At 53.2% G+C, this 16,261-nt stretch overlaps 3 protein-coding genes across 3 annotated transcripts; 2 read left to right on the top strand and 1 right to left on the bottom strand.

Annotated features, from left to right (window-relative positions):
* Window positions 1-81: 81 nt before the first annotated feature.
* On the top strand, window positions 82-4,454 carry BBK36DRAFT_1183526 (putative molecular chaperone; the record flags this gene model as incomplete). Its single annotated transcript, XM_024896359.1, has 5 exons — window positions 82-1,358; window positions 1,629-1,633; window positions 2,062-2,382; window positions 2,443-2,742; window positions 3,013-4,454. The coding sequence occupies exons 1-5, from the start codon at window positions 103-105 to the stop codon at window positions 4,452-4,454; spliced, it is 3,324 nt and encodes a 1,107-aa protein (XP_024746130.1). The 5' UTR covers window positions 82-102.
* Window positions 4,455-11,024: 6,570 nt separating this feature from the next.
* BBK36DRAFT_1128377 (hypothetical protein) lies at window positions 11,025-11,351 on the bottom strand (the record flags this gene model as incomplete). The annotated part of the gene is made up of 1 exon (XM_024891607.1): window positions 11,025-11,351. A coding segment is annotated over one exon (327 nt), but the record flags the coding sequence as incomplete, so codon positions are not given.
* Window positions 11,352-14,597: 3,246 nt separating this feature from the next.
* BBK36DRAFT_1144350 (hypothetical protein) lies at window positions 14,598-15,896 on the top strand (the record flags this gene model as incomplete). Its single annotated transcript, XM_024893670.1, has 9 exons — window positions 14,598-14,619; window positions 14,701-14,749; window positions 14,846-14,962; window positions 15,095-15,118; window positions 15,149-15,164; window positions 15,259-15,348; window positions 15,412-15,436; window positions 15,711-15,767; window positions 15,844-15,896. The coding sequence occupies 9 exons, from the start codon at window positions 14,598-14,600 to the stop codon at window positions 15,894-15,896; spliced, it is 453 nt and encodes a 150-aa protein (XP_024746128.1).
* Window positions 15,897-16,261: the final 365 nt, after the last annotated feature.

The raw sequence follows: 16,261 nt of genomic DNA, 5'->3' as shown, positions 1-16,261 counted from the left end.
CTTCTCGCCCAACAATAAATGGGGGTTCCTTGACCCACCTCAACTTAGAAATACACTGCAGTCGCACAAAGGCCCTCGTGCTTGGCCTTGACGCGGCTGGCGATGGATTCCGCGGCCGGGTCCTCAAACGCCCTGGTGCGTAAGAGGACAGACACTGACCTGATGCCACCTCCGCCTCCCGCAAAGAAGATCAAGAGACCGAAGAAGGTGTTAGAGGAGGATGCATACACCGAGGCACTCTCTCAGATCATCGCCAGAGACTTCTTCCCCGGCCTTCTGGAGACGCAGATTCAACAGGAGTACCTCCATGCGATAGAGTCCAAGGATGCCGCCTGGATATCAAGCGCCAGTCGGAGGCTTCGAAACGTCATGACACCTGGCCGCAAACCCACCAGATCAGCCTCATCAATAAACGCCACACATGGCAGCCAGACGCCTACCAGTTTCGTCGGCGATACGCCAGCGTCGATGGCAACAAGCGTCGCGCAGGACAAGCCGAAGCTGGACGTCAATATGAGCCTGTCAGCATTTCAGGCCACCTACACTAGCGAGGACAATGAGAGCTTTTATAAGCTGATTGACAAGCAAAACCAGAAGAGGGCCGATAAGTACGCCTGGCTCTGGCGCGGCAACAAGCTGCCCTCAAAGCAGATGATAAAGCAGAAAGAGGTCACCGACAGGCTGGAGAAGACTCGGAGCCTGGTTGATGACGGGTTCAAGAGAGATTTATTGGCCATCCGGGATGTCGAAGAGCGGCCGGCACGGCCAGACTCTTGGAACGCAGCTCCGAGGAATGGCTTGATGTTTGAACCGGAAGGCCTCGAGGACGGCGTCAAGACGGTCGCCCAGAGCGCGGAGGAGCAGTCTCGGATGGCACCAAGGGCAATTAGCTACGAGAACACAAGGATGCCGCAGCCTCACGTCCCGCAGCGACCACCGTCGCCGACCATGTCGTCCATACGCGACGCTATTTCGGGCAAGCCGCGACAGACCGATCTCGATTCCAGCATTGTCGGCGGCGGCGAAACGCCTCGAGTAAACGGCTACGCTTTCGTGGATGACGAGGATGGCGACGATGCTGCACCCCTGCCTGCGCCTATCAATCTGGGGCCTGGAGATGCGACGAACCCTTTCAAGATTCAAGACCAGAGAAAGCGAGAGCTCCTTCATGAACGAATGGTGGAGCGCATCGCCAAGTCCAAGAGTGATTCTCTGCGCAGAGGATTCACGGGCAAGGAGAGTGCGATGGAGACACCACGGTTCACCAGCGGTCCAAGAGCATCAGGAGGCTTGACGCCAGCCGCACAACGACTATGGAGCAAGATGGCGACTCCCTTGAAGGGGAAAGCAGCCGATTCGTTTGGGCAGGCCACTCCGAGGAAACCCAAGGGCTCGCTTTTGAAGAGCGTCAGCAGAGTGCCACCCAAAGCAGATTGATGGCATGCTCTTGATGATGCGGACGCTTGCCTATTTTCCTGTTCTCTGTTCCTTGAAAGAGAAGTATTGCGAAGAGTTGATTTAGCCTTTTTCTTTCTTTCTTCTTCTTCTTCTTCTTCTTCTTCTTCTTCCTTCTTCCATTGTAATTTGTTTAATTATAAGGTTGGATAAGCATGGCGTTTCTGATGGAGGAAAAGTGGGAAGGAGGTTATCTGGTTTTTACTAGAAGGACTCGCGTTAGACGGTCGGCAGTTTGCTATACATTAGTTGCAGATTCAATTACACCTGGATAATCAAATCTAAACCAAATCACGAGATACCTTGTTGAGTGCCTTTGCGACTTCAAAAGCATGCAGAGCCAGTCCTGGACTGTAAGGTATGAATCATCGACTTGGTACCTTGATACTTCGTACGTCGTTGCTCTTGGTGAGATGCAGCTCCGTCGCCCCGCTTAACTGCATAATTTGACGACATGAGCTAAAACTTGGCGGCCTTTTCACGAGCTTCCCTCACCATATCATATATCACAGAGCCGAGATCATCCCGAACCAGAGGCATTCCGACTACTGCTTCCCTATTTCCCTTTCTTCTCACTTCTTTCTCTTTGCGCGCGGGTTCGGCGAGTCCACATGGGGTTTGTGGACTTTGCGATTGACCTCGCGGCGGTTCTCAATGCCTCTCGGTCAGTCGCATCCAAGCATGTCGCTCTTCGGGGGCGGCAGCTGGACGTCTACAGCAGGACGTCGAGTGTGGGGGCGCTGTTGAGGAAGACTAAAGCTGCCGGTGGTGCGACGCAGGCGGGGGATCCAGGGCGGAATGGGTCTGGTCATGGGAGTGAGGCCGTGGCGAGGGGGGACGTTGGCGAGAAGACGTCCGAGTCTGTGGCTTCGTCTTCATCCCCGTCACCAGTTTCAGAAGGGCTGAAGGTGGAGGATCTCAAGATCCGTGAGCAGCCAGTGTTTCAGACGTCTTTATCGGGAGATGATTCTGTGCGGCAAAGGATAGAGGAAGCGCCGAGGACATCCTCTGCCTCTACGGCTCGAGATCAGGATCGAGACAAGCTTAGCGAAGAGCTGGGACTGCCCCCGGGAGCTGACATCAACATCTTCCACACAGCGCGGGGCTCGCAGATACTGGGCTCTTTACGCAGACAGCAGGGACCGGCGAAGGGCCGGAGAGAGGCTGCGGGAGGCGGGCCGGGAAAGGAGCATCCTCTGCGGTATTGGCCGCGTCCTCCGCCGATTGAGGCGGATGCCGCTGAGACTGCTCCTTCCGAGCCTTTGAATACTGCGGCCGAGTCTGGGAGTGGTGGCGTCGATGTTGCGGCGCCTGGATCTGTGCAGCGTGAGGGGTCGGAGTCTGTGGGATCCTCCGCCCTGGCCCCAGGAATTACGAAGGCGTCTGAAGCTGAGGCTGTACTGGAATCTTTACAGGATGCTACACCTCGGACTACACCAGGAAACGCATCAGAGGCTCCACCAGAGACTGGACCCAAAGTCACATCAGAAGCTACACTGGATACCACAAAAGAGGCTGCAGCCCAGGTGGCATCAGAGTCTATAACGGAGGCCACAGAAGGCAAAAAGGAGTCACCACTAGACACCGGCAAGCTGGATGCAGAAACAGTCGAAGCCGTCAAGGAGGCCTTCATCCCCGAGACAGCGCCCGCAAGTGTGCCCAGCTACCAGCTCCGAGAATCCAAAGTGCCAGCTACCCGATTCAGCCGAATTCTCAACTACGGTGGCCTGGCCGCTGGCATGCTAGGCGGTGCTGTGACGGAAAGCGTAAGCAGAGCCTTTGGAGGCGGCGGCGAAGGATCCGTGCTGCTCAGTGGCGGCAACATGGAGAGACTGGTTGCAAAGCTGTCCCGGATGAGGGGTGCCGCCCTGAAGCTGGGGCAGATGATGAGCTTCCAGGACTCCAAGATGCTGCCGGCCCCTATCCAGGAGGTGCTGCAGCGGGTTCAGGACCGAGCAGACTACATGCCGGCGTGGCAGCGGGACCGGGTTCTGGCCAGCAACCTTGGTTCTGACTGGCGAGACTTGTTTAGCGAATTCGAAGAGAAACCCATTGCCGCGGCGTCCATCGGTCAGGTGCACAAGGCGGTGCTCAAGTCGAACGGGAAGCGAGTGGCCGTCAAGATCCAGTTCCCCGGCGTGGCCGACTCCATCAACTCTGATCTGGACAATCTCGGCATTCTGCTGACGGCCACAAAGCTGCTCCCCAAGGGCCTCTACCTGAACAAGACGATTGACAATGCGAGACTGGAGCTGGGCTGGGAGTGCGACTACGTGCGCGAGGCAGAATGCGCGAAGCGCTTCAAGGAGCTCCTCCGGGGTGAAGAGGACGTCTTCGAGGCCCCTGACGTGTACCCGGAGGCATCTGGCAAGCAAGTCTTGACCATGGATTTCCTCGACGGCGTTGGCGTAACTCGCGTCAAGTCGTTCACCCAGGAGCAGCGCGACTGGATCGGCACGCAGATATTGCGACTGTGCCTGCGGGAGATTACAGAGTTCAAGTTTATGCAGACGGACCCCAACTGGACCAACTTCCTCTACAACGCCAAGACGAACAAGCTCGAGCTGCTGGACTTTGGCGCCTCGCGGGAGTACCCGGAGGAGTTCATCTCGCAGTACGTGCAGCTCCTCGAGGCCGCGTCCCGGTCGGATCGGGACGGCGTCAAGAAGTTCTCCGAGGGCCTGGGCTACCTGACGGGCCACGAGAGCAGGACGATGCTGGACGCGCACGTGCAGTCGGTGCTCACGCTGGCGGAGCCGTTCCTCGCGTCGGCGCCCGAGGTGTACGACTTCAAGGACCAGACCATCACGGAGCGGGTCAAGGCGCTCATCCCCGTGATGCTGCACGAGCGGCTGGCGCCGCCGCCGGAGGAGACGTACAGCCTGCACCGGAAGCTGAGCGGCGCCTTTCTGCTGTGCGCGAGGCTGGAGAGCAAGGTTAGGTGCCGCGAGCTGTTTGCCAACAGTGTGGCCAAGTCTGGATACGTTCAGCGCGTTTGAGGCTTTACATAAGTTCCAGCGGACGTAAAGTCAAGTTTGTACTATTAGGAATGATTCTTAGATAAGGGGGTGAGCGCATAGAACGTCTAATTCACTCTTAGAAGGGGGTTTGCCGGAAGTTGACCAGGAGAGCCAAACGACTTTGCTAGACGATATTCATGACAAGTGTGAAGTTTATAGATATACGCATCCCGAAGTCATATGGCGGCAGATGCGATAACTTGTGCGTATAGGGCCTTTAACCCTTGACAAGTCGAACTAATGGAGGCGAACGTCCTCGGGGAAGCTTAAGATAGGGCGCTCTGGGCATAAAAAAAAAACTCACAGAGAACAAAGGAACCCTGAGTATAGGTAAAGGTGCCCGTCTTAAGTGAGAAATTATACTACTGTTGAAAATAGGGGCATCGTACATAGGAAGTACTGGTACATATGGGTCACAAGGGTCAACCAACTGTAAAGCATAAGTAGGAGCTATATTCCTGTCTAGATGAGGAGAGACAAGTAAGCCAATTGATATACATTTCAACAACTACCAAGTCGTGGAGTTTCTCTCTTTCCGCGCAACGCCCCAAAGAGCTGGTGTGATCCGATCTAAATCGCTAGGGGTGTCGAGGGTTGTTTTAAACAACACTGATGAAAAATTGGCAAAAAGGGGTCGGGGGGCCATCAAAACTGAATCAAGTCTCTGCCCACCAGTGCCGGTAATAAGCCCTAGTTGATGCAGCGTTTTGGAAAGAAAGCTTGTCTGTAATATATATTGCAATGACCTGATTCTGGTGCCATTTTTCATGATGTTTGATATCAGGGATCGATATTGGCAAAGTCTGCTGTGTGGTGGTTTCAAGTAGATGAGGCTATTGGGAGAAAGCAAGCACCGATCATGCACAGCATTCTAATCAGATACTCCCTGGACCGCGCTTGGCTCTATCCATCTATACCTCACGTGCTTAAAAGGCTTACACACATCTTCAGCCATGCAAGTATCATAGTAATTGCACTATAATAACCTAGGGTACTCACTATAAGAAGCTATTCATATGTCGTAAGAAATATCAAAGCAAAACGCGGACTCTCCGTTTCGGATTCCGCGGCCGAGACTATAAAAACGGGCAGATTGGGGCAGCCCCCCCCCCCCCCCCCCCCTTTACAAGTTGGTAGTACTACTACTACTAGTAGCGAAATCTTCCAGCGACAGCCGGCGATCAAATTACCGGCTTCCGAAAAGGTGCGGTTAGATAAGCGAAGACGCAGCGATTCCTTGTCGAGTTCCAGACTTTGAAAGTTTCTAACCTACTAGGTAGTCCTACAGGGAACTTTGCAGGAAGAAGGGAAAGAGGGACGTCGAGTTCGTCAATACGAGGCAGCGGATGCAGGTGGCTGCAGCTCCGGGTGCCTGGGACTCCTGACTGGGAACTACTGATGCATGTTATGTGTAGTAGCATGTTGATGACGAAGAAAGGGGGAAGAGACGAAAGAACAAACAAAGAGACCCACGAGCATGCTTGTGTGCTTGGACCAGCGCCCGCTCCTCGAGTTCGGACTAGGACTCGAAGCAAGGATTGCAGCGCGCAACGTGCATCCCAATAGTCGTGGTCATCTTTTCCCCCATCTTTTTTCTTCTTCTGCCTACCATTTAGTTCTGCAGTTGTTTCGTGGTGAGGCTGAGCCTATGTAAGTTGGTTTGGTTGGTTAGTTGGGGCGAACTGGCTCTTTGGCTCTGCTGTTGGTTCTTTGTCTCCTGGCTCGTGAAAGAGCTGAACGACGGATGGGCCCTAAGAGCTAGGCATCGGAATAGGGCTCGACGAATAGATGACGTTGGTTATGGAAGCAGATGATGAAGAAAAAGCAATAGCAGGCTAAACCTAAGAAGGTCCCGAAAGCGAAAGGCGAGGAGCTGAAAGGGCAAAGGGGTCTGGAGGGTGTATAGTAGGTAGGAGGAGGAGGAGGAAAGAGAGGCAGTACTATGTCCAGTGGCGGGTCTTTGTTCCTTTGCCGTTTTCTTACTTGCTTTTTGCCTTGTTTCGTTTCGATGACCACTCGGTAACCTAGCAGGTAACATATGTAAGGTAGCATTCGGCGTTCATTAAAGTAGTGCTGCAGATGTGCCAACTTACTAGGACACCCCTCATCTTCCCCTCCCATCTACACCCCCTCCCGCCGTCCTTTGTTATTGTTGTTGGGCTGACTGGCTTTTTCTTGTTTTCCGGTGGCTGCCAATCCGGCTTTTGTTTTGGGGAACGGAGGCCCGAGGCCGACGGTCCTGAGGTATGCATACCCTAGGAAGGCTGGACATGGGTAGAGGAGAGAGGGGGAAGAGAAAAAAAGAGTATTCGCAGCCGCGGCAGCGGAGGGTGCAGAGTGAGGCCAGAGCTTCAGCGCGTAAGACGCTTATATCAGGGGTAACCATGGCAGAAACACTTACCTTAGGTAGGCATGCCACCTTATATTTGGTGCTAGTAGTAGTAGTATCCTCGTAAACACGTATACAGGCAAGACAAGGCAAGCAGTAGTGCTTGTATGGAGAATGGAGAAACGGGATATATAGCGCAGGGCGGGCAAGATTCCGGCCGGTTAAAGATGAGGAAGATGAGGGTGGGAAGAGCCCAACAGCGGGCGGCAGGGGTTGGAACTGCGGTCTCGATGGGGACGATGTGTCACTTAGATTATCTCGCCGGCATCCGGACTGCTACAGTAGGGGAATGAGTTGCCAGCGGGCAGAGAGGAGACGAATTCGACAGAGTGTGAGAGGAGAGGAGGGGAGAGGAGAGGAGAGGGATACAGACAGAGAGACGGTCTTGGGATCAGTACCTATGTAGATGCATACTTGAGAGGTATGTATTGGAGGGCAAGAGGATGGCGGGATCGTTGTGTTGAACGTTCAGGATTCAGATCTTGCCTATTTTTGAAAGAAAACGGTTAGTTGGGCGATTTGCAGGCACCAGAGCGAGAAGGACCGAAATCCGAGGGTGGGGGGAAGCATCGTATTCCTGCCCATGTCGCTCCTTCTTTCGTTCTGTCTTGCAGCAATTCTCACCGAATTGCAAGGTATGGCCTTGCCTGCTCTACTAATCTGTCTAAGGTACTCGTACTGCTGCTACCCACTGCTCCTACCTTAACCTGAACGCCGTTGTTCGCCATTGTCATCATTCATTTTCCCTCGCCCGGGAAGCTCAACTCCCGCCCACGCCGCGGCCAATCACACGCCGCGCCCCGCCTTCGGCAGCGGATCTCGCCAAGGGCTGAGCAGCGCGAGGCTTCGGAAGGTGCGTCCGAAAAATTTCGGGATTTACTGCGCTGACGCCCCTAGGGGGGTGTATTTATGTCATTTGAACTTGTGTGTGTGTGTGTCATTGAGACGGCGGGTGGTGGTGCTTGGTGCTGGTACTTATGTTGTGAGTTCAAGTGTTACCGTCGTCATTGTCACCACGAGATAGATGAATGCATTTCTCTTTATTTTTGATTTTCTTTTTCATGTCTGGCTGGTTTGATTTTTTATATTTTGGTCGTGCGAGGCCTATACTTGACTTGTACCTTGTGAGAAATGGCATCTGCGTTACTCTCCTTACCTGACTGACTGGACAAGAAACGAAGAGTACCATGGCACATGCAAGGAAGGTACATCAACAAAGACCCCTTCCCAAGCAGCAAAAAAAACCGTTGCGGCGAACCCAGAATCCCGGAGCAACCACCCCTCCCGAGAAGAGCGCCTCAATTTTACCGACCGCGGAACGTCTTCGACCCGAAGCCTTTTCTGTCTGGGTAACCAACACCAAACCAGATGGCTGGGACCCGCGCGTGTGTGCCTGTTTCCGGTAGAGCTTGCGTAACATGGGGAAGTTTATGTGTGTTGTGCGTGTGTGTAGCACATGTTCTTCATTCCACCATGACAGAGAAGAGGAAAAAGCCATGTTTCTGCTTTACTACCTTACCTTAGTATACACAGGGCTGTGGCTTTCGTTTGGTCGATGTATACGAGCGGCGAGCACCACCAGAAAAGATGGAGACTTGATCATTCTTTTATTCTCTTTTCATTCTCTTTTATTACGTAGATATTCACATTCTTCTCTTTTGGGGCCTGTGTGTTCTGAAGTGCCTCGGCAAGTTCAACTTCGTAGCCTTCCTCCCCCCCACCTTTCCTATCCCACACGCCCCCCCTTTTCTCTCTTCAGCTGGTTACTACGCATGTACCATTCCTGTCCATCCAGAAACTTGGACTCGGAATTTCCAGCTGCCAAGGTCGAAATACCTAGTATGTCGATGCTGTTGGTTCCCTCTCCCCTCAGCCACCCAAGGTCCGCCATACCGGAACAAGGGAGGGAGCGCGAAAGAAGAAAAAAAAAGAAAGAGGGCGGAAGAAGCAGAGGAGTGGGGGGAGGAAGGGAGAGAGAAAGAGAAGAGAAATGAAGAAGAGCCCCAAACCAACAGGGCGTATCACTTGCCTTACTTGTGCACTAGCCGTTGCAAATCCCAAGTTTCGCTCGGCAGGGGGGGTTCGAACGGGCGAAGAAGAAAAGATCCATGGATGGGCAATTCGGACTGGAGTTTGGAGGATTTTCTGGGTAGGGGATGGGCCAAATGGGATAAGGATGAGATGGGGGGGGGAGGGGGAGGGGGTGTGAAGCCCTTCCTTCCCCCCATGCAAACAAACAGTCACGCTTGCTTTAGGCCCATCTCAACGTCAAGTGCCTTTCCTAGTTTTTTTCTCTGCTCTCTCTCCCTCTCTCTAGAGAATCCATTTTTTTAGAGAGGAGGGGCGCATTCCGTAAACCATCCCAGTCGTTGGACTAGGGGGATCCGCCAGCCGTTAGAGGCGTTCCCGATGCTTCTCTTGGTGCCAGATCGCGGCGGAAAAGGGTCGTGGCTCGCGATCGGGGGAAGGAGGGAGGGAGGGGGGGTTCATAGAACAGGGGGATTTGAGTTGTTCGAGTCAGTTAGCCTAGCACCCGTTGGAGCTTCTTTCTTCTCATAAGGTAATTGGATTTGACAGGTTTTCGAGGGTTTTTGGCTTCCTCGGTCGATTGTATCATTGATTGTTTAACACAGCCTTGATTGCTTTTTTCCTTGATCCAGAGGGCTGGGTCGAAACTCTGTTGTGTGGTGGCGGGCTGAAATAGAGTGCGAAAGAGGCGTCTGTCCTGTTTCAACAGCAAGCTGAATGGTATTTGTAATAGCTGGGGCTGGGCAAGGAAGAAGAGAAAATTGGATCCAAAGGGAGAAAGCTGTCGATTGCTGACATGACTGATGAAACTAATTCTATTGAAACACAACAGCAGGACCCTTTCAGCTGATCTGCAGCCATTACGGGTCCTGTCGAGTAAGCCCTCGGTACCACCGCACTGGAAGTCCGTTTCTTCCAAAACAGGCACAAATCAAATGAAATCGAGACCGACACCTACATGGGCAGAGAAGAAGAAAAAAGCTCAGAATGACTTCCCGTCAGAAGCTGGGGTATTGTGATATAACACCGACCCAAAGGCCCAAGTATTCGTACAAAAAATCCAAATGGAAAGACACAATCCATTTCCCTGCATTGCCCTCGACTCGGAGGAGATGCCATGATGATCCTAAGCGCCCACCATGATGTATATGATTTCCCTAAAGTGCCAAGTGTTCCTATGCGACACACCCTGAGATTTCCAAACAAACCGCTGCCTATTGAAGGCTACCCAACCATGATACTGGCTATGATATGAAAAGTAAAGCACGGAGAATATGAAACGAGTTGAGAGACAAAGAAAAAAGTCGACAGGGGATATAGAGGAGGAAAAGAAACGAGAGTATTAGAAAAAAACAAGTAGAGAGTATAGAGGAATGAGTGAAGAGAAGCCCATGCAGCCAATGTATACCTGCCAGGCCCTACCCCAAGAGATTGGCAATAGCCATCCTTGAGTCAGCTGGGTCGGCGGCGGCGCTCATGTTCGGAGATGGCAGCACCCCGTTCTTTGCCCAGTGAGGGTCTATTCTGGGCAATTCGTTGGTTTGCATTCCTAGCCCCCTTGTCAGCTCCCGCGAGGCCGGGCCAGACAGCGAGTATCTGGCAAGGTCCGAGCCAGAACGCTGTGAGAACGAGTGCGTAAATGGCGACGGCTCGGGGGAATGAGACGAGGGACGCCAACCATCGTGGTGCTGAACGTATCCAATGCCGCTCTGGCCAAAGGGCGAAGCTTCGTAGTGTGTGTGTGGGTAAGGGGCAGCACGGCGATGCAAAGGGGGCTGAGGCAAGTCTGGTGACTGGGCCAGCGGCCGATACCACACCGGAGGGGAGTGGCGAGACGCTGCGGCAGCTTCCGTGAAGTGTCCCCAGGGTGATGCTGTGGACAGCGTGTAGTTGTTGTTGTTGCCGCCGTCTGAGTCGGCCATGTCGGAGAAGGTAGGCGATTCCAGGGCGTGAGAGCCGCACGGCGACGGAGTCAGGGCAGAGACGACGGTCGAAGAAGTAACAGCAGTAGCCGAGGTGGTAGTCGCGGACCCAGAAGAAGCGGAAGCGGAAGTAGAAACGTCGGAGCGAATAGACAGCCTTGAGCCCCGTCGCCCGGCGTTCTGGTGATGGCGTCCCTCGGCTCGCCTCGTCTTGTTGACGAGCCCGTTGACGTAGTTCTTGATGGCATTGTCGCTGCGTCCGGGCAGGTGCTCGGCGATGCGCGCCCAGGCCGTGCCGTATCTGCCGTACAGGTCCATGATGGCCCGGGCCTCGTCCTCGCTGATGGGGTCGTGCCGCAGCGACGGATCGAGGTTCTGGTGGTATCTTTCGCGGCACTGCTTTGCGTTGCGCGAACTCATGAAGGAGGCGATGCTGACCCAGTCCTGGGGGCCCATGAGCCGCACCAACGTCACCAGCCGCTGGCTCTCTTCGGGAGTCCAGGGGCCTTTCCTAGGTGACAGGACGCCACTCCTCATGACGACGGTCCGGAGAGAGGTTGGCGTCATGGTCATGAGCTTTTCGGTAGGGATGAATTCGACCTCTCGGGGGGCGAGGGGAGGGGCCACGACCGCCATGGCTTGATGATCTGAGTGAAAGATTGGCGAAAGACAGGATACAATGGATATTGTATTGTACAAGTCCTGTGACTGGAAATGGGACAAAGATCCAGAGTTGAAGGTTTGTGCAAAGAGAAGATCAATGTGTGATGCTGAATGGTCGAGGGTAGCAGAGAAAGGATCTGATCAAGGACGAAACTAGTTTGGTACAAGCCAGCAGGGAGAAACCGAATCGGCACAGGAGAAACTGCAGTCCACAACGGCCGGATCCTCTCGAGGGAGCGGATCTTTATAAAACAAGCAGAAGTAGATCGAAAAGGCTAAGCAGGCCGGGCAATTTCCTAGGGATCGGCCTCGTATGTCTGTGCTCATGAGAAGCAGAGGAAGAAGAGGGAAAAATAGAGGCAGATGGAGGGGGGAGGGGTGGATGTAGCACCGGCAAGGCGCTGACAGGGGGGGGTGTTTAAATGGCGGGCTGGGTTGACGGTTACAGTTGGAAGGCACCTTAGATCTGCGCTTGTGATCGAGAGACTCGTGCCTGAGGTACCGGAATCGCGCCAGCTGTGCAGGAAGTACGGGCGCGATACTTGCGTGCGTACTGACGTAATAAATCGAGGTACCGCGTCCATAGAGGCATATTGCACGTAACAGAGTGGTACTGCTTCGCTGCGGCCGCGTCCAGCGTTCTTGCCAGCGCTGCAATCTGGAGCCAGCAGCCGGTACCGCAGCCGTACCGAGACACTCGAGCCCCTTGTAGCCGATACGGGACCGTTCGGTGCCTGTACCTGCTGCACTGACGATGTGGGGGAGGGCAGGTCCAGGCACCTGGTTGGCTGGCTTGGGAATCCCGAAATCTTTCGGGCCTGAGAAGTGACCGATGCGCCACCAGAATCAGAAAATCACACACCAGCAGCTCAGACATTCCCGGCCCTGGGTTCGGGGACCCCACAGGCTGCGCAGCAAGGTTGCCGATACCGACATGAGCAGCGAGCCGTGCGTGCAAGTGCAGGTAGCAGATACGAAAACACAAGGTAAAGAGCAGATATCATTTCGAGTGGTATTTCATAAGGTAGCCAATGTTTGTGCACGTAATGCTAGTACCCAGTGACACCTTAGATTAGGTATTCCGCATATACCTGTAGTAGCCTGCAGGTACAGGAGAAGCCCGGCGTACGGGTACGAGGGCAAAGGCAGGGGGGCAGGGGCAACGACTGACTCCAACGCGAGATGCGATGAGATGCATAGATCTGGTACAGGCAAGCAATACCTACCTAGCCACGGCAAAAGACCAACAGGTCCGAAGTACAAGGTGCATGCCTGTACAAGCAGAGGTTACGGTAAGGGATACGTGTCCAACAAGCACAACTACAATACATGTGTATCCGTAGGTATGTAGAAGGCCGAGGCTTTGGCCCCATATACCGTGTACGAAGAAATATATCGAATTCCAGGCACTCGGCTTCTATTTCATCCTACCTATGAATACGTACGTTAGGGTTCGGTAAGATTGGGATGCTATCCAACGATAATGTCAGGTACTGGCCATTCAGAGGACAGCATAACTTCGTCCGCCTCTTGCTAGGGGCAAGCAATGCAGGCCGGATGACGAGGAAGACGGCGAGACTCCAAAGTTCAATAATTGCATATTCCATACTTTGAATAATACATGCCGAGCCTACCTTACAGATAGCTGGATGGACTATAACATCTCGGTTTATACGCATCCGAGTCTGCGTATGCCTTGTGCGGCCCCAACAGGCACACTCAGCCCGCATGAAAGAGTTTGTTGGAGGAGGTAAGGTAGGTAAAGTAATGACCAACCTGTCGGTACCTTATCCAGCGCGGCCAGCTGAGCCACCCTTCTTTTCCACCCTCACCTGCCCTGTCCATCTTTATGTTTCTTTGCTTTTTTACACTGCAAGGGAGAGTGTTTGCGCCTGTGCATGGGCAGATTGATCGCCGAGGTGGACGAGACAGACTCCGAATAGTCGGGAAAGCTAAACCACATCTGAAGTCAATGGCAACAACAGCCCGTGCAGCTAAACAAAAGCATGCATCGTCCTCACATTTCCACCCCTTTTCTTTTCTTTTCTTCCGACCCAACGCCGCTATTTTAGGTAACCCATCCGAGAAGGGAGAAGGAGGGGGTGCAAGCGAAGGGGGAGGAAACGAAGCAAAACATGTGTCTGCTGGAACCGCACGAACCCGCCTTTTTCAATGTACGTGAGAGACAAGAGGCAGCCTTGGCGGGAAGGTCATGTGCGGCGGTTGTAAGTGTGGTTATTCAGGAGGATACGCGCCGTCATTGTTCTCTCTTGTGACGTCTTGATTCGGCAAGGCTGCATTTGATATTGAGAAATTTAGGATGAAGGCCGGACAGGTCGTATACAAGGATAGGCCAGTGAGATCCGAGCTAACATGCGATTTGGCGCAGTCGAGAACCTCGACAGTTCAAAGGCTGAACTTTCGTCTTTCCGGCTGCTCGGCCGTGTCTCAAGGGATCGACCATCGGCTATTTCATCGCGATCGAAGCTCGGCGTAAAACCACGACTTGCCCCTGTGCTAGGGATACGCGTTGAGAGACGCCAACGGAGACGGAGGAAGAACGCATGCAACTATCTTTTGGGTACAATTGGTGCTTGAGGTCATAGTCATTCCTGAGTGGCGTGCGGCAGGCGTTATGTGAGCACCGGGATTGAAATGTAGAAATTCATGATTGTCCCTGCGGAGGTCGAGGTATGAATTCATGATAGCTCAGAGGCGCAGATGTATAGCTCGGCTCCCTGAAGATGGATGAGACGAGACGCTGGCTTCGTCATTTCGATTTGAGAATCATTTGCCAAAGGCGTATACATATCGAACATCGAGGCTGAGGCACATGCCATTAGGAGCTGTATCGGTGAAAGTAAGGGCGCAGAACAGCCGAGAGTATCAACAGTCTCGTCAGCTTTGGCTGTCTCTCGCTCTCTCTCATGATGATAGATGGCAGCTTGTTATGAGGCATATGGTGAACGACGACAAGCCCCGTGCAAGCAACAATTGCTGGTGGTTTGAACGGGAGGAAGAGGAGCAACGTGCCTGGAGAAGGGGGAAACCAGCCAGAATAGCTCATCACCAGCGTTCATGAGATGCGAGTAGGTGCAACTGTAACTCCAGCTTCCCGAGATGGACAGAGCACCCGAAGACAGTAACTGTTTATGTCAGGCGTATCCGTTGCACAGGCTCTGTATTTGTAATGCCTCTGTAATCAATAATTCCATGACTGTAGATGAAGAAGCTCGTGCAATTTCCCTCGTTGACAAGGCGGCCACTCCCGGGTAAGCTGGCTCGTAGCAACTGTCGCTGACTGGGGAGCCGTTTCTTGGCCGGATATCATCTTAACGAACGAGGTATACGTACTGGGTGAAGTCCAGATGGGGATTGGAGAAGAGGTTTCCAACTCCGCAGCCTGAGTCTAAGAAGGAGAACAAGATGAACGAGAAGGGAGAAAGGCAGAGAAGAGAAGATGAGTCCCGCGCGTCAAGTAATGAGTAAGCGTCAGCTGGTCTCTCATAATCCGCAAATCTGTGCTTACCAATGTAAGGGATATGCAGCCAGGAAGAAAAGCAGCCGCCATTTTGTTGATGAAGATGGGGCCTCCTGACTCTACCAATGCCTTGCAGGAGAGCCAATCTGAGCAACATTCGGTTCGTATGTATTTGACAAGATCTTGATAGAGCTGAAGCAGATAAGGTAAGATGGTTGAGCTCTTGGACGCTTTCATTTCCAAAACTCCGCCGGCGAGACGAGCGGGAAGCCGGCGCTAACGACGCTGATTGGCTGGCAGGCTTTGCGGCCCATTCTAGAAGAGCTTGTCCTCACCGCGCGGCTGCTGGGGGTTGATTGCAAGAAGATACAACCTGTGGATATCTTTTCCGTCTGTGATGTTGCTGGAAGAATCTAGAGATGTCTAATATTGATTAAGCGTTGATATTCCCAGTTCCAAGAGGAAGAAGGGATTCTTGGTAAGAAAACCGGGGTCAGGAATGCCGAAGAGAGTATACTGATTTACACGTATCACGCTTCTATAAGGTACCTACCTACCTAGGAAACATGCCCAAAGAAGAAGAAGGGGCAATGGATAGAGCGTTGGCATGTCGGAAATGCCCGCGGTTACTCAGCAATACCTACCTAATGGTGACGGAAAAGCTGAGCTGGTCCCTATTCCGCGGATTTCTATTCAAGCTTGAATCTCGGCATTCGCCACTATGTTCCTCCGCTCGTCTGCCGGTTCAATAGTTGTTTATTCCCGACCTATTCTTGGGTGCGAGATCTGCGATTACACCATCGACGTATGTAAGCCACCTTAGGCAGTACCTATCTAGGTAGTGCAGCAGATGTAGCGCGCGCGTCTGAAATTCCCAGCTTCTAGACTGCTACACTACCGCCAACCTCGCTCTACTGCCTCCGGACATTATGCTGTGAAAATCTCTTTCAATCTGCCATGGTGGAGCCTCGCACCTGTACGAAATGCCGAATGCATAGCTATTCTTATTAATCATCTGAGCGTCGGTAGGTAGCCGGCGCTGGCTGAATCACCAAGCACAGCGTCTCACATGTGCTCTGACACAGCATCCTGATCCTTGCGTGTCATTGCTTGGACAGCTTTGTCCCGGCCACAATGGGTACAGGGGCTGCGGAGTATCATGTCCACACATCGGGCATGGCAGTATATATTCAGCCCGATGCCCTGTTTCCACAGCCGTGCTCGCCTCCTCGCTACATCACCACAGACACCAAATAAAACACTCGCCTGATCTGTCTCCCAACCCCCTACTCTCCCACGAAGC

This window comes from Trichoderma citrinoviride, assembly GCF_003025115.1.
Source record: "Trichoderma citrinoviride strain TUCIM 6016 unplaced genomic scaffold BBK36scaffold_15, whole genome shotgun sequence".
In the NCBI taxonomy this organism is placed as follows: Eukaryota; Fungi; Ascomycota; class Sordariomycetes; order Hypocreales; family Hypocreaceae; genus Trichoderma; species Trichoderma citrinoviride.
The sequence above is the reverse complement of the archived record's forward strand: the minus strand, read 5'-3'. Positions and strand labels throughout refer to the sequence as shown.